This window comes from Cryptomeria japonica, chromosome 1 (genome assembly GCF_030272615.1).
Source record: "Cryptomeria japonica chromosome 1, Sugi_1.0, whole genome shotgun sequence".
In the NCBI taxonomy this organism is placed as follows: Eukaryota; Viridiplantae; Streptophyta; class Pinopsida; order Cupressales; family Cupressaceae; genus Cryptomeria; species Cryptomeria japonica.
In genome coordinates, this window is record NC_081405.1 from 467,756,410 (window position 1) to 467,781,773 (window position 25,364).

A 25,364-nucleotide genomic window follows, 5' to 3' on the forward strand; every position below is an offset into this window, starting at 1 on the left:
AGCAAAATTCATACTCACATTTACTAGGAGGCGATAGATCGCTTAGCTATGGTTTTGTCTTTCTTTGATTTAATATACTAACCATTGCTTGTAATGATTTATTGAGTGCATTGTGTTTGCAGGTACAGGTACACTTCACAGAGCACGACAACAGGTAAGCCCATTTTTCATTTCTTGTGGGTTTATGGAAAGTAACAAAGGTAAATGTGAGTGTTTAAATTGGGCACTTGAATTATAGGGTTGTGGGTGTTATGCAAAAAGCTAATCATTTTAAAAATGATGTTGGCCAAGAATTGTGTGTGGGTGTTATGTAATAAGCTGATCACTTTTTAAATGGTGTTGGCCAAGGATTGTGTGCAGGTGTATTTGAAAACTACATTTTTAATCAAGGCAGGGATCAAGAGAAGGCATGCTTGTTTATCCATTTGGCTTCACTGAAATAGATTGGACATCTTATTCGTCCATCAAGAGAGATTGGAGGATGAAAACCACTTGATTTCCATAGATGGTTAGTGAACGAAAGCCCTTAAGCAGTCTTGACAGTCTCACACAAGGATTGTGTTTCATCTTCACTAATTTGTTATTCAAGTGGCTCTTATAGCACCTATGAATTGTAATTCTATTGTTAAAGATTGTTATATTTCTGATTATAATATTGCTGCTGTTGTTCTTGAAAGATATGGCAAACTGAATTTACTGTGAGTGTAATTTGCTGTCCTAATAAGATGATTATTCAATTATTGCGAATTGTTGTGATAATTATTCATTTTGAAAGGGATTATCATTAATTTATGCATATGTTGTTAAGTATATTATCTGTTGCACTAAATCTGATTTGAAATAAGGTTTAATAATCAGTATCTTGTGGAGTTAATCAATTAGATATACAGTATCCCTAATTGGGGATATTACAAAAATACCTAATTTACCCTTAGTGAAAAATTGTGAAAGTGGCATGCACCATGATGGTTTGTTTGGTTTCAAACGCCTTAATTCGGGCTTTGTGGTGGGAATTCTTCTCTTCAACCCAAGGGCACTACCCCTCAGCCCCATTGGAGTCTCCACTTCTAGACCCCTGCTAATTGCCATCCCCAAATCTAGGCCCTTCGTCTCCCCATTCTTGAGACCTAACCCCACATTCCCCCATCCCTTCATTCTAAGACTCAATGGAATATAGCTTATTTTTCCAGAAGTTTAAAAATTTCTATAGGTTGTGAGTTCTTGTTCAACTACGAGGAATTGGAGCAAATACTCCTTTACCCACTCAGTTAAGTGCAGCCAATTGGATGCAAAAGAAGCTAAGGATTTGGTCTTTGTGAACTCCAACTTGCATCTATTGTCACATAAGAGACCTGAATAACAAGGTGGTGATAAGGATTTGGGATCTAACTCTTGAGTGTGCCAACTTAGACACTATTGTTCCACACTTCGCTGAAATCTCTATAGATGAGCCAGCTTCTACATATGACATGGCTAGTAGAAGTGGCATTGTAGTTTATTGTGGTTCAAATGAAATTGATCCAAAAATTAACCTAGATGCCCTTAATGAAGAGCAATATGAAGATTATTGAATATTGATTGTAACTTTCATTGTGTATTGACATTTGACAAATCACTAAATTATGAATTTGAGTATTCTCTTTTTTGCAAATTATGAAGTATTTAAGCATTTTGTTTATTGGCAATAATGACTATCGTTGTTTTTTAATAATTTTAATATATTAAATTATAAAAAATTATTTAAAAATCTATAAAAAAATATAAAAAACAATATATATACTAACCCCAAATCCCCTACCAGGATTGGCAGCCTAAATATGAGGCAACTAATTCAAGAAATGGCTATAATGCTTTTGAAAAGCATTGAAAATTGAGATGCTACATACAAAAAGTACTCAAATCTAGTGTGGACAGCTTTAGAGCATCTTGGACGACATAGGACTTGAAGCCTCCACAGAAGCTATGATAAATTTAAAAAATATGAATGGGGATGAGTTAAGAGCTGAACAAATAAGACATGATCAAGAAAACATGTTGAATGCATCCTACAAAGAATCCAGTGAAGCCAATATAGACGAACGAGGTGAGTCTAGAGGTGAACAGCATTTCACCATGGAATACAAAAGAGATGATGTTATGGCATCTGGGACTGCCTTATATTCAATCAATGGTGAGGGCACCAAATCCTCCAGTGAAATCAAAACTTTTCCCATTTCAAAGCAATAATTGAAGATAAACCAGAGCAGTTGAGGTCATCAGCAGTCATCTTCAAGTAAATTGAACATATTTTCAACCAAAAACGATTGGCGTAATGTCTACAACATCAAGACCATGTTACCACCAGAATTATTTCAAGTATAAGCAAATGTGATAAATTTCATGATATGATGCAAATGTAGAGATGCACATCTCCAGATATACAAAGATACAATAGAAGCATGATACTGAAGTTAGAAATACAGTCTCTTAACGTGGAAAATATTCAGCTAGTTATTAAATAGTTCAAAAGGATAATAGAAGAACATTTACAGTATAACCATGATACAGAAGTTGGAAAATAATTGTATCGTAAATTTACAATATAAATTAACAACCAGCTGAAATTATTTGAACTGTTGAATTTTTTCCATCATTATTGCAGTTCAAAGAAAATTTGGAAAAAATTAAGCTGGTTGTTAATGATTTCAAACATGGAATGGGTAAATATTTCAATACTTTGGTTGACAACATAAACAATATGTGTGGACTTGTCAGAGAAATGACCCAGACTATGCAATAACTACTGCACAACATGGCCAGAATACAGTATTCATCAACATCACACCTCACTTAGGGCTGAAGAACTGCATTGTCTGATTCCAATATCTGATACACTTATGTTACTGACCATGATACCTCTAGAGCTTTCCTAGTAACCCCTTTTATACATCCGACTCAAATTCATAATCTCTTTGGATCTATAGCACTTGAGTTTCCTAGGATGACTTTTCCTTTTCCATTCCTGAAAATTTCTCCAACTTCCAATGTCACTCCTACAGTTTAGTGTGTTGTTTTGCTAGGCTGAGCACCAAAATCAAGGACTTCTGCTTCCATTCATTTATGTCCTTAGTGTATTCTTCTTTCTGCTTCACCATTTGCACTTCTTATAGTGCACTGCTTCCCTATTCATCACAGAAATTTTCTCCTGGAATCACTTATGACTTTGCTTCACCTGCCATTCCAAACATTTTCAACCTTCAGAATATTGCAAACTGTAATGCATCATAATCTATGCATCAAGCTGATTCTGTTTGAATCCAGAGTAAACACCACAAGTGAACCTACACGATCGACTTTCTATAGAGAGAGGAAAATAGTGGGGAGGGAGAAAGAGAGGCTGGAGAAAAGGATAGGGCAGGAAGGGAGAGGGGGAGAGAGAGGAGGACAGGGGCAGGGTGCAGAGGGTGAAGGGGGAGGGGCAGTTGGAGGAAGGGAGGGCACAGGGGGGAGAGAGAGGCAGAGACCGAGCGAGAGAACTGAAATCCTAGGGTGCATTGTAACTTTGTACTTTCTCTCTTGGGTAGAAAGGTGCCGCAAGTTGTATTCATTATTGGTAAGATTCCCCCACTCGTCATTTGTTATTATGGCAGGCAGGGTTCTTGTTATTTTCTTTAAATTACTAAGAAAAGTACATACTTAATCACAAATCTACCTTAAAGTTGGATTGACATCATTGTCATTGCTGAATTTTCCAACCACATTATGTTAAAGACATAATATTTCCACAATCCAAATGAGCAAATGTAAAAGCTTCTGATAATAATTGTGTAAATGTTTTTTGAATTCACATTCTGGACCACACTTTGTGATACATCATCAAGAAGAGGAAAAATTTTACATTATGTCTAACTGCATAACTGTGTACATTGTGTTGTGCCCCAAGCACAAAATTGCATGTTGAACAAAGGATGAATCTACTTCTTGTTACAGATTGTCTACAATACACAAGTTAGGCATGACTTAAGTCACAATCAATAGATAAATTGCATTTCTAAACAACAATAAGTGTCTACATTTCCCATTGTTTGAAGGTGGTCTAGAGGTCGCAAGGTTAGCTCGATTGTCAGTTGTTATAATTGGGTAGCCGGAAGCTCCCACTTCTCATTTGTTTTTATAGCAAAGCAATGCGCTCCTGCTTGTCATTTGTTATCATACGTAAATGGGCATTCCCATGTATTATTTGTTATTATTGGTAAGCAGGGGCACTTTCCTCTTCCATATAATTATTGGATATGCAAGATACTTCCTGGATAACTTTTTATGTCTTGAGGTCTGAATTATTACAGCCATTTTTATATTTCATGCTTGTGTGACAATGGTGTGAGAGGCTTTAATATCCATTGGTTATCCCAAAAGCATGAAATCAAAAACAAGAACACAGAGAAAGCCTAAGATATTTATTATGACTGTTGTTGATTGAGAAATTAATCAAATGCAGATGCTTTTGTCTACACTTAGAGCATTATAGATGTTTTAGTCCCCAGGGTCTACTTACATATGTTCTCCTCTCGTATCCTGGGGCAAACTTGAGGATCAAAAATAAGTGATCTGGCTTTCTTTTTTTAGGAGGCCTGCCTAGAGAAGTGATCACTCTAGGGACAACCTCAGCTCTCGTGTTCCGGCGAAGTATAAAGAGCAGGGGGTAAATTGAAAACATGCCTCTTCAAAAAGAAATCTTGTCAATCTAGGCTAAGCCTCTAATAACTTTATACCTTCAAGAAGTGAAAGTGAAGAATAGGTTACCCTCTCCTCCCAGCTATTTGGTATTATTCTCTTTCATCTACGGATTTATGCCTCAATGTACCCTTGTGGTATATAAAGGATCCCTTAGTTGAGCTTATGAAGCCTATTTGAAACTTTTTGGCCATCTTTTTTCTTTTGGTGGCTTGTTCATACAAGGATTGATAAACCCACTTGAGTAGACTTATTTATGTGTCTTGCATGTTTGAATGTTTAGATTAGCCTCCCTGCTTGAAACCAAAAGGGAACACTTATCCAAATTGAGCCATAAGGAAATTATCTTTTTCATTCATATTTTGTGTGTACTTGCATATTGTATCAAATCAAATAACAAATTTCAAAACAAGCAAGTCTTTTATCTTTGTGAATCTAGATGTGTTAATGTGCTCAATGTCTTTCCATGCTTTGAAAGTATCATTATCTATCTTGTTGTTTACATCTCTTGCCAAAAGAAATCATCCAACCAAAACAACTACCAAAACCCAAAACTTTCAAACACCAAACTTCCAATACAATTACACTTAAAACTTGAAACTTAAACTCAACATCTTGATAAGATTTGGAGAGCGAGATAATGATTTAAGAAGCTTGCCAAATCATTGCTCAAATTCATTAAAGTCTAAGTTGGATCTCCTCTCTTTTTGTTGTCATTATCATTTTATTTTTTTTGCTTGATCTCACAAGTCTATTCCAAGTTGAAAAGCTTGATCATCTTTTGTCATTGGTGAATCTATTGGCTTTTGAGTCTTTCTCTACTCTTGAGTTGGTGTATTTCACTTTTTATCTGTTTGCTTGGACTCACAAGTCTAGTCAAGTAAACCTTTATCTTTATCTTTATAATTTTGGAGATTCAGTTTGACTTTGATCAATTTTAGCTTTGAAGCAACAAGTATCTTTTATCTAATCCAAATATCCAATCCTATTCAAGATATCACTATTTTGCATTGCAACCACAATATCACAACATAAGAGAAATATGGAAGCAAGTCAAGAGGAACTCAAGAATGGGACATCTTCACAATCACCTCCTCTAGAAGGCTCTCAAAACCCTCAAACTTCACAAACTCAACAACCAACTTCATGGGTCCTTCTATTGGCAGTTGTCATTGATGTCAAACCTCAATTTGAGTGTTGTCATTGATTATGAGCTTTTATGGAAGTATATGTTACTGATGTGTTATGATTGTTGGAGATTGTTGCTGATGATGGAAGTATATGTTGCTGATATAGTGTAGAGATTGTTGTCATTAGTGTCTATTGTGTAGTAGTGTGTTGTCATTAATGTAGAGTGCAGATGAGTGCTTTGGAGATAGTGCAGATGGCTGATGGTTGTCCTATCAGATGTGTGTTGTCATTGATGTTCCATATGCAAATGAGTAGAGATGTTGCTGAAATATAAAGATGTTATTTGTTGTGGATGTCCACCTTCTTCGTGCTTGATGTCTACATGGTATGTTGCAATGGTGCTTATGATGATGTGTATGTTGAAGAACGATGATGGTGATCTCATATCTTGTTGGTTATCAGCAAAGATGGTATCATAATGATATCATATTAAGATGAGGATTAGAAGCATGGTGATGATCTTGTGTATGCTACAAGATGTTGGATCATCCTCTTGGTGCTCTTGAGTGAACAAATGATGTTACAAGGATGTTTTGATCATTGTAGGTTGGTGAAGTGTGAAGATGTAGGAAAATATGTTTTGAAAAGATTGGTTGCTTTGGGATCCGCCCACTACTTCTCGAGATGTCTTTCGATCCTTTCTATCTCTTGGATTGGACTGTATGTTTTTTTTGTGGTTGACTTGTTGGGGCTACTACTTGTCCCTATTTCTGGCCGACCTATTGACAAGTGTTTTGCGACCACACCAACATAGAATAAAGTTTTCCAACAGCCACTTTATCCTCTCTTGATTAAAACCAGACGTATGCTAAGATTGCAGGAAGATCATACATTGACTCCAAGGTTCCAACTGCATACTAGCAACTTTACTGTGGATATAGACTGGTTTAGTTGATGTTGCTAGTAATCCAAGGGGACTTACGCACACTTGAAGAAAACTTAGACAGATTTGTGACTTCAAGGAGATTCTCACGAATCATTTGGCCATATGTAGCTCTCTTTTTAGGATTTTTCAATGAAATAATGTGGAAAATAAAATGAGAAAGGGTTTAGGAAAGCTATTCTAATCTAAGAACTCAATAGATAACAATGATTCAGATGAGATCAACCACACTTCACTTCGCCACTAGCAGATAACTACATAAAGAGGGTACAATCTTCAAAGATTGTGTTTGTAAGATTTTAAACCATTAATGAACACCATCAAAGAACAATGTTCATCCAACAATTTAAGTTAAGCACACACATATAAGAGCTCAGTCCAACCTTGCACTGTGGATAGAAATCATCTATCAACAAAAGGTATCAGAGAGCAATCTCACCGTAAAACAATACAATCAACTTCGTTCATCTAAATGCTTGAAACGAATCTAAACTAAGTGAGGAAGGTGAAACCATGCAAGTTTTGAAACAACACAAGTGAACACCAAAAGCCAATGCTTCACTATTATTATTTCATAAACTTATCGCAACAATCTCATACAAAACTCTCTCCCTTTACAAATGAAGGGGTGACCCCCTTTTAAAGGCCTCGAGGAAAAAAATGGGTGACCCAGATTACAATCAAATCAATGGCTGAGATTGAACATGCAAAACCCTAAATAGGGTTTGACCAAAGATTCCAAGTATGACGCCAAGTAGTGGGAATCAACATTAATGAGGAATCACACCAACTATGTACTCATTGCTTCCTGCTCTTAAAAATGGCATCCATTATGCATTAAATGCACCGTGCCACCATGCCTTCATGTAATTAATAGATTCTCGTCCAAAAATGGGTGACCATTATCTCGTTCATTTATGGCGAATGCAATGAATCTAGCGATGACGGCCTCCAGCTCTCCTATGGAGACACTTGGCACAATTTCCATTTTGAATTCCAACAACAAAATATCCTCTTCATACTTTGAGAAAAACTTCTCCCAACTTGTTGTCGCCTCTTGAGTTCTTCGCATCGTGCTGGAAAACAAGGAAACATTCTCCAAATGTTCCTTGGAGAAGGATTCCACAAAGAAGAACTCGTGCAACTTGTCCTTTAGGAAGTCAACAGTTAGCTCCTCCTCAGTCAACCTTCTTGCAAGCAATGCCTCAACTGCATTGAGGACTTGTTCCTCTATCTTCCTAACTGACTCTTTTAATGATGTTGACTCCTTGCTGAATCTTTCAAAGAGTTCCTTCCCAGTGCAAACAACATAAAACCACCGAGGAAAGTCAAAAATTTCATTCTCCTGGACAACCTTTCAATCAATCAAAGTTCGCCTAGGAATTCTCATTAATGCTCTCAGGCGCGGAATCGTCAAGTCTTGATAGATATGCACATCTTCCCATGAACTGTCTGCAGTTTCAAGTATGTTTAGGATAGCAAGAATTCTCCAACGGAAGTGAGCCAAGCCTTCAATGAATTTTCTAGCTAAAGCAAAGACATCCTCCACCCATTCCTTGGAACACTGAGATCTTCTCCTCATTTCTTCAATGCCATCAATAGATTCCCTAGGAAGAGAAGGAGGAACAAAGGATGGATCTTATTCTCTGAGTGGATGCTTCAAGCGTCGTAGATATTCACAGGAGGCCCTATTTTCACTCTTCAGCTTCCTATTCTTTTCTTCCATTCTTTTCATCTGTTCTTTTAGTGCTAAGGAAGATTCATCAAAGTCTTCCACCAATTGTGCCTTGGAAGCACGCCCCAAGTTGACCTCTCTGATTTCATATTCATTGGGCGTGATTTCACTTCTATCCTTGTCCACTCTTGGCATAGCTAAGTGCAATGTCCTGGATTCAAACTCATCTCTTGTGATCTTGGAAAACTTCCTAGCTTCCTTCTTCTCCACTACTTGTCTATTCTACTTAGAAGTTCTTCTAATTCCTGTGTTGGATCCATCTCTTCTTCTGGCTCTTTCCTCATCCTTTCCTTTAGCCAATCTGGAGCGGCTACTAGTTGATGTTGAACTTCCAATTGTGCATGTTCCTGGGAAACTTCCTCAAAAGTTCCTAAGTCTCCAAGATTCATTTGTAATGTCCCCTTCTCAACAGATATCAGTTCAGTTGGCCGTTAGCCTATCTCAACGACCCTTAGCCTAGTTGGGAGGAGAAAATAGGGTTCCCTACCTCTGGGAGGATGTTTCAGTGTTTTTGATGGCTTGCATGTTGGAGTTTGTCAGTTTTGGTTCTGGATTCCTTCTGGGTTTTCGGAAAGCTTCGCAATGATGATACATGCATAGCAAGCAACAAAGTTTGGCAAACTTACTATTTTTAGTAAGTGCAGACAAGGGCAGCTTATTTCTCTAGGTTTTTTTGCGTTTTCAGAGAGCTTCGCGATAGTGTAACATGCAAATGAATCTGAAGACTTTTTTTGGACTTGCTATTTTTAGTAAGTTGCAACGGCTGCTCAGAATGTGGTAAAAATCACTTTGGAATAACTTACTATTTTTAGCAGTATGCTATTTTTAGTAAATACTATTTTTAGCAGTTCTAATTTTGGCAGGTTCATGTGGTCCAGTTCAGTTGCTTATTTCTAGCAATGCAATTTCAACACTTTGGCCCGCAAGCTCAATATGGCAGTTGTTCAATACTTGAGGAAAAGTATTTTTTAATATATTTTAATGCCTTGGTGTGAGATTTATATATATATCTTTATTATTGACTTGGACGACTTAAGGGAATGAAATAATATTTTAAGTCTTAAGTCAATTTGGCATTATATTTTACTTCCTCATTTGGACGCCAAAGTTCAATTTTATAATTTATGTCAATATTATTGGCATTTTAATTAAGTTCTAATGCTCCCCTATGTTGGTCGACTTGGAGTGAATGGGGAAATGAAATGCCAATGCCAAATTAATATGAAATGAAATTGCATTTGGTTTGGGTGCCATTTGGAGTGAACTTGAATTTGAATTTGGAGACTCAAGAGGGGCTATAAATAAGAGTGTTGGGTTCTTATCTTGGGGATGCTTGATTATTGATATTGTTATGTTGTCGGATTATTGCCAGTTGAGCTTCGAAGTTAAGAGCTTCCTAGCAACCATCAGTTTCGTGCTTGAGAGATAGCACCTAGCTGGTCTAATGAGACTATCTTTCATCCAGAGAGATAGAGTGAGCTAATAGAATGGATTGTGAGCCTATTTTCAGGATTTTGAGTGTTTTGGTGTGTTTCCAGCTTGCTGGTTTTGGGTGTGGTTGTAGCTTATTTTAATTCATAACTCTCTGTCTGTGTATCCGTTCATTCTAGGTAATAGCTCGTTGGAAGCCCCTCTGCTGAGCGGTTTTTCATCTAGAGGCTCGTATTATGAGGTGGAGTGTGTAATTTTTCATTGCTGGCCGTACCATTTCAGCCTTGCCCTAGGGCCGCAAGCAGATTTTTTAGTGAGGTTTGATGTGTTTTTTGGGTTGGGGTTTGATCACCATCCCCATAGCCTTCTTTAGCCGCTGATTTGGAGTTGTTTGGTGGAGTTTTGAGAGAGTTAAGAGCATTTCTGTGTTGCTGGTTCGTTTTTGGTATTGCTAGTAATTCATTTCAGATTTGGTTAAGTGTGTATTTGGCTAGTTATTTCGGAGATATCTTATTGTAATTCCTTGGAGTACTTTCATTTCTATTTAGAGATTGAAATCATAGTGTAGTGACAGTATTTGCAAGATAAAATATTGTAAGATTGATTCAATAGTACTGAACAATCCATCTCTCTGCAATATACTTGTATCACCCACTGCATAAGTGGAAGAGGTTGGCTTAGCCACCTATTTCTCTATTTTACTGTACTCTGGTCCTCCCGCTGAATAAGTGGTCAAGTGATTATTTGATGTTCTCTGTCCTTCGGCTGCATAAGTGGTCGAGTGATAGATTTTTTTTATACATAGTCCTCCCGCTGGAAAGTGGTCGAGTGATTATCTTGTTCTATCTCTATTTGGCTTGTAAATTGGCTGGTCTTACCGCTAAGGAATTGTTATTTTCTACTGTTCTTACTTCACCCGCTGAAAAGTGGAAGTGGTTGGTTTAATCACCAATTGTATTGATCATGATATTTCTTACTGCTAATGCTAATGCTAATGGGTAGTGATCTTGTGTTAAAAAATTGAAAAAAAATTGAGGGGGACATTTCATCATTTCAATGAAACAATCTTGATCCTGTTGTCCGGGATTAGGATGAAGTTCTTGTTCCTGACTCCTCTGTTGAACAGGTTGATGGGAAGCACTTATGCTGAGAATTTCTTGTGGATGTGTCATGTCAAGATCATTTTCCTGCGATTGGCTCCCTGCAACTTCTCATGTGAACATCTCAACCTCGTGCATGCTCGAAGAACTAGCCTTTGATTGTGCTTCTTCTACTCTTGGCCTCTTTTGCTGCAGCTCCTCTTGCTGGACCTCCTTTCTTTTCCTTGCTTGCGAATTTCGAGGAATGTTCTTCTCTTTCCTTCGCTCTAGTCTATCCTGTGGAATTTCTTCTTCCCTAGCCCAAGCTCATGATGATCCTTCCATTGCTTCACTATGGGAGTCCAGATCTCCCATCAACTGGTAAGTCAAGCGAGTGTTCTTTGCTTTTACATTTGCGACATGTAGATCAACCCAATGCCTAGTGGATTTCAAGACTGACCGACTTAGGACACTTCAATCATCAACTTTTGGCTCTAGCCAATCTGGACCTAAATAGGCCTATCCTTCAAATTTTCGTACTCTAGTTGAGCCATATTTTCATCTTCCTCAAATTGATCTGGCACTTGTATTACTTTAAAAAGTCTTATCAAATTAAGAGGCAATCTAGAAAACATCCTCTTCCTAACTTCGAAGTCATCCCTGGCATTGGCCCAGTAATCTTCCAGCTGGATCTTGTGCTTGTTCTTCACTCCAACAACCATCTTGATCTTGTTGTAATGGATCAAAGAACGACCTTGTCGTATGGAATGTCAAATGATAAAATAGCAGTTCATCTACAGACTTTTCAGCCGTTGCCAATGTTGGACACATTTTCACATAATCTCCTACGACAACTAGAAATTCAATCGACAACTTCTTCTTTTGGATTTAGTCATAGGCAATCAACTGCCTGGTAAGCTCCAGCAACACCATCTTGTCTGTTGGATATCTTGGCAACTTATACGGCTGATCTGAGAACCCTTAGACCCAAATGTAAGTGAATTTGGGAAATTGGATATACCAGGCCCCATACTTCTTTATCAGCTTTCTAGCCTCCTGCAACAACCTTGTGTGAAGTCCACCTTGTAACAATCTAGTTATATGCATTGCGAAAGTGTCGCTTACCATCTTGAAAGTGGTTTCGTAAAAGTGCAACTACGGATAGCACTCATGAACTTTCAATTGTACTAGTCCACATCCCATGGGTCCCTTTCTTGGCAAACCATCATATTTGCCCATTTTGGCTAGCAAGTAGATGACGTATAAACTCCTATAGAAGGATTGGGATTGCTTTAAATTCTTCAACTGCTGGTCCAAGTTGTGGCTAATCATCTTTGCCCAATCCTTCATTCCATCACCTTCCATTACTTCACTAAGGAAGAAAAACATCCAAGGTTCAAATATGAAGGCTTGTGGACATCCTATGATTCTGCTCAGCATTAGCACAAGTTCGGCATACTCTTGCTTAAAGTCCATGTTGATGATTTGCTTGGGCATCTTGGAAATGTGTGGCTTTGGCCTCTACATCCAAACTTTGTTAATTATTCCAGCACATCTCTCGAAGCCAACATCATATATCATTGTTGTGCTTGCCTTGCTCCTATAGGTCATGGACTAGTATGCTAGAATTCCAAATGTTTCTCCAATTGCTACAGCTGAAAGGTTGGCTAGGAGTCTGCCATTCAGTGCCAAAATTGCCTCTCTTTCTGGATTGTAGTGTTTTGCACTCTCTATGATCAGCTCCGGGCATTGGATGGCTAGAGGGAAACCAACAGTTGCAACGATCCTGCTCTTGACAATTCTGGTGGCAATGGCTGACGAACCACGTCCCACTGTTCCATAAACTCTCTTTCGGAATTCTCCTAGTCTAAGCATTCCCAAGTTAGTGTTGTTGACTTCCTTCCACTTTGAAATGATCATTGACTTTGGAAGGAATCCTCTTTGCTCATTTTTTATTTGCGCCTATCGCGATGTGTTCGTAGTTTTGCTGGATTCCGCCATTCCTGTAAAATAACATAAATAACCTTAGATTTGCAATAAAGGAATTCAATAAATCGTTGAGGGAGGAAATTCCTCCTCTTCCTCGTTTTAGCACCCAAGTCCTTCCACAAGCGCCATTTCAATGTGGAGCAAGAAACTTCTTTTTGAAATTCCTCCTTAGTGCCACTTTAGCACTCTACCTCCTGCTTGGTCACCATTTGGCCATGGTAAAGGATTTTCGGCAAAATTGAATTGGAAATTCCACCATGACCTCTATTTGGCGCCCTATCATAGTCTTGGGCGGAAATTTCATATGTAGGAGGATTTTTTGTCTAAGGAGAAATTCCTCCTTGAGGTCATTTTAGTGCCCCCTTCATGCCTTGGGCGGATTTTCACTAGGAAGAAGGAATTCTTTCCTTGGGACAATTTTCCTCACTTACCCCATTTTGGCACCTTGACTTCTTGTTGAGCGGATTTCTAAGGGAAGGAATCTTGCAAGTGGGAGGAAATTCCTCCTCTTCATGGTTTTAGCGCCCTACTTCCTCCTTGAGCGCCACTTGGGCATGATGAAGGAATTTTGACAAACTTAGAAATTCTTCATTGCCTTATGCATTTTTTGCTCATCACCTAGATTTGGATGCCATTTTTGGATTGAAGTGGATTTCTCATGCCGTAGAATACTTTTTTGTGCTTTTTCCTTTTCAGGAAAAAATTCCATACTTAGCCATTTTTTTGATCATCTACTTGCTTTTTCAACTTTTCGGATTTGGAACTAGATCTTCAGGAATGCTCTGTCATTAGTGTCCTGTCAACTGCCTGAGATAGACCTGTCAAAAATAAACTTACTAAAAATAGTAAGTAATTCTAAACATCAAATTAGGGCAAACCGGGACAGGGTGACACTTACTAAAAATAGTAATGGCTCAGAATAGAGTAGGAGCTTGAAGAGTTGAATTCAAACATAGCTGTTAGGGGTATGACAGAATAGGAATATCTTAAGGAAAAAGAATTGAAACATTCTCTCAAAGATTCTTTCTAGGGAAGAGATATTTTGGTGATAGATATCGCGAGAATGTCAGCTTCAAGAGGGAGACCGAAACACCAATTTTTTTCACAGTTTAGTAAAGGCAAGAAGATCTAGCAACATAATATTCGAAATCAAAACTTGGCTAGGGTCCTGTTGACGTGTATTTTGTACACCATCATACACAGAATAAAATACCTAAAGGCATCTTATCCTCTCTTGAATAAAGTCTCTAACTGCTGAAGATTCGCATGAAGGATTAGTTAGGATGACTCCAATGTTCTGGTAAGTAGGGTCTCTACGTGTGGATAAGCTCCAGCGGTATGATGTGATTTGCTGTGTTCTTAAGGGGCCTTACACTCCGAAAGTCTTACTAAACTAAAGAAGCTTTTCAAAAAAAATAACAAAAGGATAGGGTTTGCAAGAGGTCTAATCTAATCTAACCCTAAGAATGACTTCATGTAGACAAGACTTGGCAAGATTCTACCAACTTCAATTTCGCCATAAAATAACAACTTAATTGAAATTGGTGCGATCTTCTAAGGTAACGAAATGATTTTCAATGCATCAAAGATCAAAGACACTACCACGAAGGTACATATCCAAGATACAATAATGATTGAAGGTTAAGTGATTCAAATATCTCCAGTCGACCACGCAAGGCGTTCCTACAATCAGCAAGAAGCTAGTGGTTTGGATTACGAATCCTACCAAAGATCAAGTCTCACACTATGTCCTTCGAATTAACACACTGCTTTGATTGAGCATGATTCAAGTAAATTGAATAACCATGAAGATAACCAAGAAAGTTGCAACAAAACACCATAACTTCAATATTTCATTGATTTCAAAGTCATCATATACAACAATTGTTTGAATTCCATTCCTCAAACTCAATCTTGCTACAAAAGTAAAATTGCTTCTAACTCTAATCTCTCTAATACATCAAACTCTCTCTCTAATCTCTTAACTATCTCTATTACAAATGAAATGAAAATGAGGGTATAAATAGCATCCTCAATTACAATGAATGGTCCAGATTGAAAGCAGATTAACGGTCAAGATCATGACACCTAAACCCTAATTAGGGTTTGTTACAAAAGTTCCCCTTTTATTGCACAACATTAAATGCATAGCCAATGATAAATTTGGCACGAAAATCTAGGAGACATAGACCAATGACAATTAAGGTGCCATGTCATCTATAACAACCTCTCATCTAGAATCTTATTCCCTTTCCAATGCTCCTTTTTAGCATATGCAATGAATCTTGATACGATTCCCTCGATTTCAGCAATTGGAATCTCGGGAAGATTCTTCATTCTTTCTTCCAAGTGGATGACCTGATCAAATGCATCTAGAAGAGCTGCGTCCCATGTAAGTTCAAGTTCCTTAGTCTTTTCGATCAGGAGCATGGTAGCAAACATCTGGTCCTGTTGCTCATCTGTGATATTGACGTCCTTGCAAAAGATGACCTTGATTCTATCTTCCAATTCTTGCAAATCCACATCTGTCTCAACTTCGATCCTCCTGCCAAGAATGGTACGTAGTACCTCAAATACTCTGTCCTGGATCGGGTTGATCACCTCCTCAACATGACTGCACCTAGTACTGATGTCCTCAAAGAGAACTTCCTTCATCTGGAGTAAGGTTGACCACTGAAGTAAACTGTGAGGTCCTCCATCCATAATCTTTTCCTGCGTTAAGACCTTCCTCGATGTTTGTCTAATTACTTTCAAGACAGGAATGATAACATCCTTGGTATGAGCAAAAGCAGCTACCGTTATCATCAAATTGTGGATGATCTCAAGAACCTGAATAGCCCTATGAATAGTCTTCATCATCCTTGTTGCAAATTCTACGGCAACTATATGAGATTTATCCATCCAAGTACTCATACGCTGGACCATACTCCTGAATCTCTCTGCCTCACCAATTGATTGAAGGGGAAGTGCCTGTATGGGTGATCTTGCTGGATCCTGACGTCCTAAAGGCTGATTGAGATGGCTGAAATATGTTCTCCATGCACCGACCTCCCTCTCAAGCTTTCTACTCTTCTCCATTTCTTCTCTAAGCTTGTCCTTCAATGCCTCAAAGGAATCTGTGGCATCATCTAGTGTTTGCTCAGCTGTGGATGGACCTAGCTCAAATGTCTCTATATCATATTCCTCTGCTAAGATCTCACCTTCATACTTGTCTACTGCCGGTGTAGCTATCTGTAAAATTCTGGATCCAGTCTCATCTCTAATCATCTTAGACATCTTGGTAGCCTTTCTCTTCTCTGTCACTTCCTGGGAATGTCCAACAAGGCTCTCTAAATCAATCACATTGTCCTCGTCCTCGATCACAATCACCCTCGTTAATCTTTCCTTCAACCAATCTGGGATGGTTGATCTTGTCTCTTTGACCTGTATCTCCTTATGCAATATTTCTTCTTCTCTGTGAGGAGATGTTACCTCGTCATTGTTCTTGTCTTCATGTAGCTCATAATCTTGGAGAGATCCACTTGGCGACCCTTGAGGTACCTGTCCTTCTTTATCATTCTGAACCATCGATTCCATAGACTCTTCCACTTCAAGTGTCCTTTTCTCTTGTCGAGAAGATGTACCGGATGAACGATCTCGGCTGGTCTCTTGTTTCTTCTTGGAAGATTCTCTCTTTCCAGGTCTCTCTTTCCTCTTCGAACCTCTTGGATGGAGATCGCCTTCACTTGCACTTCGAAGGTTGCCTTCATTTGCATTTATGGGATTAGGATTACCTTCGCTTACACTTGCTCCTCCTTCAGCTGGTTTCTCTTCCAAAGTGAAAGTCATAGCTATGCCCTGCTCTCTCAACTTCTGATGCTGCACATCAACCCATCTGCGAGTACAAGACAAGACTGGAGCCATCAAAGCATCTAGATCCACGACCTCGGGCTCATTCCAATCTAACCTTACTGATTTGCTTTCTCGATCATAGGATGACTGGAGATGTCTGCCACTGTCCTGTGCTTGGTCGGCCACTCTGTAAATCTTGCATTTCCTGATGAAATCCAAAGGCAATCTAGAATGCATCTTTCTTTTTACTTCAAGATCGTCTAAGAGATTCATCATAAAATCTTCAATCTGAAACTCATGCTTAAACTTCCTACCGACTGTCTCCTCTATATATCCATGTGGATCAAAGCTCTCCCTAAAAGCAAAGAATGAAAAAGAATACAAAGCTAACTCCTTCTCTGCGTCATCCATGGCTAAAGCATTAGGACATACCTCAACTGAATTGCCCAATATGATAGGTACCGGAACTCCATTTCCATGTCTGTGTCTGAATGCCTTCGCATAAGCTGCCAACTGTCTTGTTACCTCAAGTAACACAATTCTGTCTGTCGGATATCTTGGCAACATGTATGGAGGTGAAGGACATCCATGAACTCTGATATAAGTAAACTTCGGAAATTGGATAAACCAAGCACCGTACCTCTTTACTAGTTCCTATGCATCCTGAGATAATCTGTTGTGAATCCCGCCTTGCAACGTCCTTGTGATGTTCATAGTGAAGGTATCATTAACTAATTTGTAGTTGCTTCCTGGCGGATGATGCAAGTGGACATAGGAATCACAAACCCTGACCTCGTCGGGTCCTCCTCCAATCACTCCTCTGTGAGGTAGTCCTGCGTACTCAAAACTCCTAATCAAGGCATAGATGACGTATGAACTCATGTGGAAGGACTTGGTAGCCTTGAGTCTCCTCAACTGTACGTCCAAGCAATGGCTAATCATTCTAGCCCAATGAATTGTTCCTTTACCCTGAACTATCACCTGGATGAAGTAGAACATCCACTTTTCAAAATAAAAAGCTTGAGGGGCTCCTGTGACTCGGTTGAGCATTGTAATCAAATCTCTGTACTCCTCCTGGAAATCAATCCTGTGTGGTGTGTTCGGTACCCTGCTCAGGCGAGGACGACTCTTGAGTAACCAGTTCTTGTTAATGATGCTTAGGCAAGCATCTGGATCATCTTCATACATTGGTCTGGCTCCTTCTATGCTCTTGTAGACCATATCTCTATGCTCTGGAAGATGGAAAGCCTCACTTATAGCTTCCTCTGAAAGATAAGCTAAAGTGTTTCCTTCCTTGGACACGATCGTTCTGGATTGAGGATCATAATGACGAGCACACTCGATCATCAACTCATGACACTGCACTGCTGGAGGGAAGCCGGCCGCCTTAATGATGCCACTTTCAATTATCCTCCAGGCGACAGGTGATGGCTTGCCAATGTAAGGGACATCTCGAAACTTCTTCGTGCTGAAGTTGCCCAAGTTAGTATCTCCAATGTTGCTCCACTTCGACACGATCTTGGTCTCCACTTCTTCGGTCCTTTGATCTTCCTTCATGAGAGCTGGACGACTGGTGGATGCTCCCGCCTTAGGGGTCGCCATACCTACACAACATTTCACAATAAGTAACTGGATATTTGCAATGCATAACATAGATTAGATTAATTTTAGGAAACCTCATGATAAGTCTTTGAGTTATCATTTCCTAAAAAACGATTGAGCTAGTGGAATTCAAAACTTCAAAATTCAAAACTTGAAGCAATGACGATCAATAATTCAAATCAAAACAATAAATCAATATCGCCATACCTTACTAGAGAGCTAACTCTAGAATGCAAAATAGAGGAATTCGCCTAGGCAAAATTAATGTTAGATAGTCCTTTCCACGTGATCTTCAAGTGAACGTCTTTCTTATCAAATTCGCCACCCTTGGAGATGTCTTTGACGTATTCTTCAATGTCTTTCGCCTTAATTCAAACTTCACGTTCGCACTCCTTAGATGATGTTTACGCCTTCCTTTGATGAAATTTGCACCTTGAACACCACTCGCACCTCCTCTTGAATGATAATTTCGCACCACCTTTGGATACTCCAAATCGCACTTGAATGTGGATGATAAAATGATAATGTGAAAATGAAAATCTTCACCACCTTTTTATAAGCGCTCACCTCTCACAATTACCTTAGGCCGACTTGGTAAAAATAAGGTAATTAAAACGATTTTTAAATAAATAATAAAGGCCGACCTTTCAATCCAAGCGCTCTATTTTTAATTAATTAATTAAATGCCTTTGTTTTTTAATTTAACAAATTCGATTTTTTACAAGGCCAAAATAATTAATTAATATTTTGCGCTATATTTTAAATGCTAATTTAATTGAATTTTCAAACTTTATCGATTTTTAGCATTTAAATAAATTCAAAAAATGCTTGTTTGCTTTGGCGCCAAAATTTGAAGAAGTGGGAAGATTCAAACCTCACGCTCTGGTCCCTGACTGAGGGACAGGAGCGAAATCTCAATTTAGCCTGGATTCTTGCACTTTTGTCGTTCAACATCTCTACCTTCACGTTGAAATTGGCATTTTTGTAAGGGATTTCGAACTTGAGTGACTTGACCTTGCAAATGAGTGCCTCTTGAGGTGATATCGCTCTGGTCCCTTGGAGAGGGACAGGAGCGATCCCTATGTTCTTACTTGAAATTCTTCGTTCTTGATTTTAACTCCTCGTTCATTACCTTTCAAACGACGTTTTAAACCCTTTGCAACTTTGTTTTGACATGATCTTCGAAGGATAACAAGTGTTTTAGCAAATATCGCCCTGGTCCCTTGGTGAGGGACAGGAGCGATCCTAGTGTTTCTCTCCTTGATCTCGCTTCTTTAATCACCAATCCTCTTATAAGGCGAAAAATAACATCACTTCTTCATTCTACGCTTGTTTCGCTTGACTTCTACAAGGCATATTCGATGTTTAGAAAATTATCGCCCTGGTCCCTTGGTGAGGGACAGGAGCGATCTTAGTGCTCTAGCCAACATTCTTCGTACTTAACCTTTAACTTCTCGTTCATTGCCTTCCAAACGACGATTTTGATCTTGTGCGACCTTGCTTCGACATGCTTTTGAAGGAAAATGAATGATTTAATGAAAATCGCTCTGGTCCTTGCCTGAAGGACAGGAGCGATATAGCTTCCTTGGCTCAATTGATAGTCGTTTGACATTTGAAACCTTTGTATATCACCTTCTTAAGATACCTTAGACCTTTTACCACCTCGCACAACCTTGACTTAACGTGATTTTTGAGAGATTTGGCCAATATGGTAAATATCGCTCTGGTCCCTGACTGAGGGACAGGAGCGAACCTCAATGTCTTAAGCTCATGCTTGCTTTCATCAACTTGCTATTGCTTTCATCGTGTAAAATGAAGTCCTTTGGTCCTTCTTGGCCACTTGATACGCGATCAACTTTCAAAATCTAAGCCCTCATGAAAATTTCACTCTGGTCCCTGCCTGAGGGACAGGAGCGAACTAGGGTAATTAGTGCAAAATCTTCATCATACTAACTTGCAATTATCTTCAAAGTGCAAAACAATATCCTTTACTCTCTTTCAAATATTCAAAATGTGAATAGCAACCCAAATTTAGCCTCATTTGAATACTTTCGCTCTGGTCCCTGCCTGAGGGACAGGAGCGAACTGGGTGTCTTGGTGTAATTCCTTCAACATTGGCGACCTTGGATACTTCGTTCTTCATTGAGATGCCTTAAAACGTCCTCACCACCTTGTACTTCGTCTTGGAGTGTCTTGAACTTGGAGGAAAGGCAATATAACCATCATATCGCCCTAGTCCCTGACTGAGGGACAGGAGCGATCTTGCTCTTGTAGGCTTCATCTCACTTTACTAACTTCAAGAATTATCTTCAATGATCTTGTTATGCTCCGCTTCACTCATCCATGCCTTGGAATTTGCTCTTACTTGGCAAGAAATTTGGCTAAGGTAAAAATCGCTCTGGTCCCTGACTGAGGGACAGGAGCGAACTTAGGCATTTGGGTCCCTTGTAGATGTTTTGTAATCTTCAATTTGTCTTCAACGGGTTCAATTCACCTCCTTTCTTGCCATCAAACTTAAAACTTGCTTGATGTTTGTTTAAAACATGCCTTATGAAGAATTTCGCTCTGGTGCCTGGGAGAGGGACGGGAGCTACAATGGATTTCGCCCTGGTCCCTGACTGAGGGACAGGAGCGATTTTTGCAATTTGGTCCACTTTTCTTCATGTTTGTACCTTCAAATTATATTCATCTGGTAAAATGCACTCCCTTGGATCTCTCCAAATCGTCAAGTTGTTAAAATCCTGCAAGGACAAAGCAATATTTGATTTTGAGCTCCGGTCCTTCACTGAGGGACAGGAGCGATTTTGCTTCCTGAGGCATTTCTGTGTTCGTGAAATTCTTCAATTTATATTCAACGGAAAGATCACGCCTTTCTTTACCACTTCCATTCGAAAAATCATCTTGATCCTGCAGAGATAGTAAGATTTTTGAAAACGAGCTCCGGTCCTTCACTGAGGGACAGGAGCGATTTTGCTCCTACAGGCCAAAATATCATGATTTCACAAGTTTAATCACTTCACAAGGCAAAAACAAATCATTCCCCATGCCCAGGATCAGAAAAAAAAAACTCAAAATTTGGGTCAAAATCACTCAATTGGACAAAATTCGCAATTTCATCATTCATACTTAGACAAATTAAGACTCTGCACTCAAAATTCCAATTGAAAATAGACCATTCTGGCAAATTCATTTCATTCAAAATTGCATCCTACAAAAGGAAGCTTAAAAAGCTCTCAAGACTGACTGGACTCTGGCCTGAAAAGACAGTAACGGAAACCCTAAGGCTTGACCCTAATCCAGACAACTGACAAACTACCAAAACCCTAAAAAAAAAAGCGAAAGGCGAGCAAAAACGAGCAAAAAGAGGGGGTCCCCATTTTAAATGGGGCGATGTGTGAAATGGTCACAACAGGTCCTATCAAGCAGGGAGGAGATTAATGAAGAAGCAGTTGCTTCTTCAAAAAATTATTAGCTTTTGATAGAGTGAAAGTGGAGAATGAAGACTCAGAGGTTCTAGAGGTTATTCTAAAATGCATCTCCAAACACCATAATCAAACGTTGTTGGGTCCGATTACAATAGACGAGGTGAAGAAAGCTCTCTTCTCTATGGTGGGGGATAGAGCACTTGGTCCGTATCATTTGTGCTAGGGTAAGCATTGTTTACATAAGGTCGGACCTTTGCATGATTGGTTTTGAGAGGCAGAATCCTAACAGGAGAGCATTTAAACAAGATTGGGTTTGCAGGCCCTTTCAAATGTATGATGTGCAGAAGCAATGTAGATACGGTCGACCATCTTTTGCTCCATTGTGACTTGAGTGTTGGTCTTCCGTGGTCAACAAACTGAATTAGCGGATCCCCTTTCCTACCATGCTCAAGGAAATGTTTCAGGGCTAGAGGGAGATTAAGAGGCAATCTTTATTCTCTGCCATTTGGCAGATTGCACCATCAGCAATAATTTGGGAAACTTGGAAAGAGAGAAACCAGTGGATCTTTCAGGAAAAGGAGGAAAGCCTGGCACAAATTTTCAATAGGATTGAAAGCTCCATCTCTGAATTAGTAAGTACAGTTGCATCGCAAATAAATCTCAGCAAAAATCCTTATAGCATGTTGGATAGTTTCATCCAGACTAATTGGCCCCTCATTAAATTCAGGCCTAGTAATGGACTGAATTGGGCTAATCCAATAAACAATAGAGATACAGTGGTAGAGTGGTCACCATCAAATGAAGGTTGGATCAAAATTAACTTTGATGGAGCATCTAAAAGAAACCCTGGGCCATCGAGAGCTAGTTGTGTTGTCCAAGATTGGAAAGGAAGTATGTGGGCATGGGGTATGCAAAAACTCGAATTGGTCACTAACAATAAAGCAGATGCCAAAGCGACACTCCTAGCGGTGAAAATGGCGAGGAAACTATCTATTCTGATGCTTCATCTAGAGGGTGATTCAGAAGCCAAAGCAACACTCCTAGCGGTGAAAATGGCGAGGAAACTATCTATTCTGATGCTTCATCTAGAGGGTGATTCAGAAGCCAAAGCAACACTCCTAGTGGTGAAAATGGCGAGGAAACTATTCTATAGGGTGATTCACAAATAATCACCAACGCTTTGATCAAAGGTGAAGCTAAAAGCTGGAAATTAGATAAATTGGTGAAGGTAATTAGAAGCTGGCTAGCAACCTTCAAAAATTTCAAAATTACACAAATTAAAAGGGAGGTTAATGAGCTAGCGGACATATACTCCAAGCTGCTAGTGGATTTAATGCAGGGTAATGATGATTATATTTGGGAAGATCTTCGAGGAAGAAAGGATGATGAAGTGGCGGCTGGGGAGGACACTACATTGAGCCGACAAGGAGAGGAGTAATTACCCTCCATTGAATAGTGTCCTTGTAGGGTGGTGGTAAGTGTGCGGAGATGAATATAGCATCCTCGAGAAGACATATATCTCTCATAGTGCAATTTGGGTTTGGGCTATTTGAACGCCACGTTAAACTTTTCTCCGCATCCGCACCAAGGCAAGTTGGAATTGGGTGGAGAAGAAGATGCAAGCAAACTTTTCATTACAAACTTTGAAGCCCATGGTCGCGTTTTGGCCAAAATTTCATAGGAATGCCTCAAGTATGTCTTCAAATTCAAAGACACTGAATTTCTCCACAAAGTGACAGTGGTGCTTGGGGATGAATTTATAAAGGTGAAGTATAGGTACAGGACAAACGTAGACATAGCATCCTTGTTCCTAGCATGGTGCCTAGAGCTAGGAACAAAGGAGGACACTCATTGGATCATGAACCAATGCATCCATGAAGAATGGTGTTGGGGCCTTGCTTCCCTTATTGCCATCGCTAGGCCAAGGGAGGGCTTTGTCGCCCTGAGTGGTGATTGACTTCATGTTGAGGAATTCATTCCCCCTTTGAGACCATTTTTCCTGTGCAGTGCCTCCGAGGACAAGGAAGTGAGGTGAGCAGCTGCCCAAATCGGGATGAGTGGCATAAAGGACTATCTTAGGGCACAGGAGGCATGGGCTCGTTGTGGTAAAGTGGAACCAATTCTAGAACGAATGAGGCAGACGGAAGTAGCACCAAAACGCAAACAGGAACATCCTCGTGGATCGAAGAAAACCAAGGTGAGGAGGAGTGCATTGCAACATCAAGTCATGAGAAATAGAAGGAAGTTGTAGAGTCTAGGGCAACTTCCAACCATGGGTAGCCGGGGGGTAGTCACTTTTTATTTTTGAGTGTGGTGGCAGGATACATCTTAGTTTTAGTTTGAAAGTGTATATGAATTTTGTCCGTTCTAATCAATTTTTTGGTATTGGGTGGACTGTGTAAATTCACTGTAAATTTTGTATGGGCTAAAGTTGAATCTATCAATATGGGTGTGAAGGGTTGTTCTTTTGGTCGCAGTTGTAAATTTTGTAAATCAATGGTGCATGATGTCAATTGCAGATCAAACAATGTAAGTTTTTTTTTTGTTTTTTTTTCGAGAGGGCGAGGGGGGTCCGGTACTGTTTATGGGTCAAAAGCTCTAGCCAAGATTTCATACTATGTACATTCTATATTTTACTATTACTAATACAATATAATATTTAACGATTAAAAAAATAAACACAATCCATGAGCACAGCAATGTCAATTTTGGCATGTGAACAGGGGTTCAGAAATTTTGTAACCTTAGGAGTTTGATGCAGGGGCATTCTGTGCATGGTGTGAGTGGTGCTATTTTCTAGCCTTGATTTTAAATTTTAAAAGCTGCTGCCAAATCAAAGAGCCATCCAGCCAACTACTGTCAACAATGAATTATTGGCATGTATAAAGGATTTCCTGAGAGCCCAAACAGATTTGGAAGGAGATTGGTACATTTAGCTAGCAATTGCTAATATTGGCGTTCAAGACAAAAAGACCATCAATTTTAAAAGTAAAATGCATTTATTTTGGCAAAGATGATAGGAGGAAATTGGTGCTGAATGAGTTGTTCAAGTCATTTTTTACCACATTTATGATGCTCAAATGCATGGGAAGGTGATTTACTCAATCCTAAGGGAGATTTGTAAAATTTGAGGATGATTTAGAGTCTAATGGAGGACAGAGCGAGCATTAAGTGCAGGTATTTGGGCGCTTAACCAATTTTGGGTAGGATTTTAAACCCATTTTTGGTGAAATTTCTAGAAGAATGTGGCATGAGAATTGAAAGGGGTTGTGAGCAACGGCAAAAGAAGAGGAAGAATAGGGAGAGGTGTTGTCCATAAGAAGAAGAGATTAAAAAGCGACCAACATGTTGATGTGTTTTTTATGCACATGCGAACACAATAAAATACCAAGGTATCTTATCCTCTCTTAAACAAAGTTATCCGAAAGCTGAAGATTTGCCTAAGGATCAATCAAAATAACTCCAAGGTTCTTATATGTAGGGTC

General features: G+C 39.2%; 1 protein-coding gene across 3 annotated transcripts in view; it reads right to left on the reverse strand.

The window, feature by feature from the left end:
• The window catches only part of LOC131071448 (transcription factor RADIALIS), a 121,328-nt gene that overhangs the window by 84,795 nt on the left and 11,169 nt on the right, over nucleotides 1-25,364 (reverse strand). The window contains exon 2 of one of the 3 annotated variants that reach the window (XM_058007289.2): nucleotides 2,183-2,315. The exons of 1 other annotated variant lie outside the window; for it this stretch is intronic. In XM_058007289.2, the coding sequence (XP_057863272.1) occupies nucleotides 2,198-2,315 (118 nt within the window). In that variant the 3' untranslated portion in view covers nucleotides 2,183-2,197. Of the gene's footprint in view, nucleotides 1-2,182; nucleotides 2,316-2,676; nucleotides 3,212-25,364 lie in introns of those variants that run through there. One more of the 3 variants, XM_058007303.2, reaches the window with a different exon arrangement.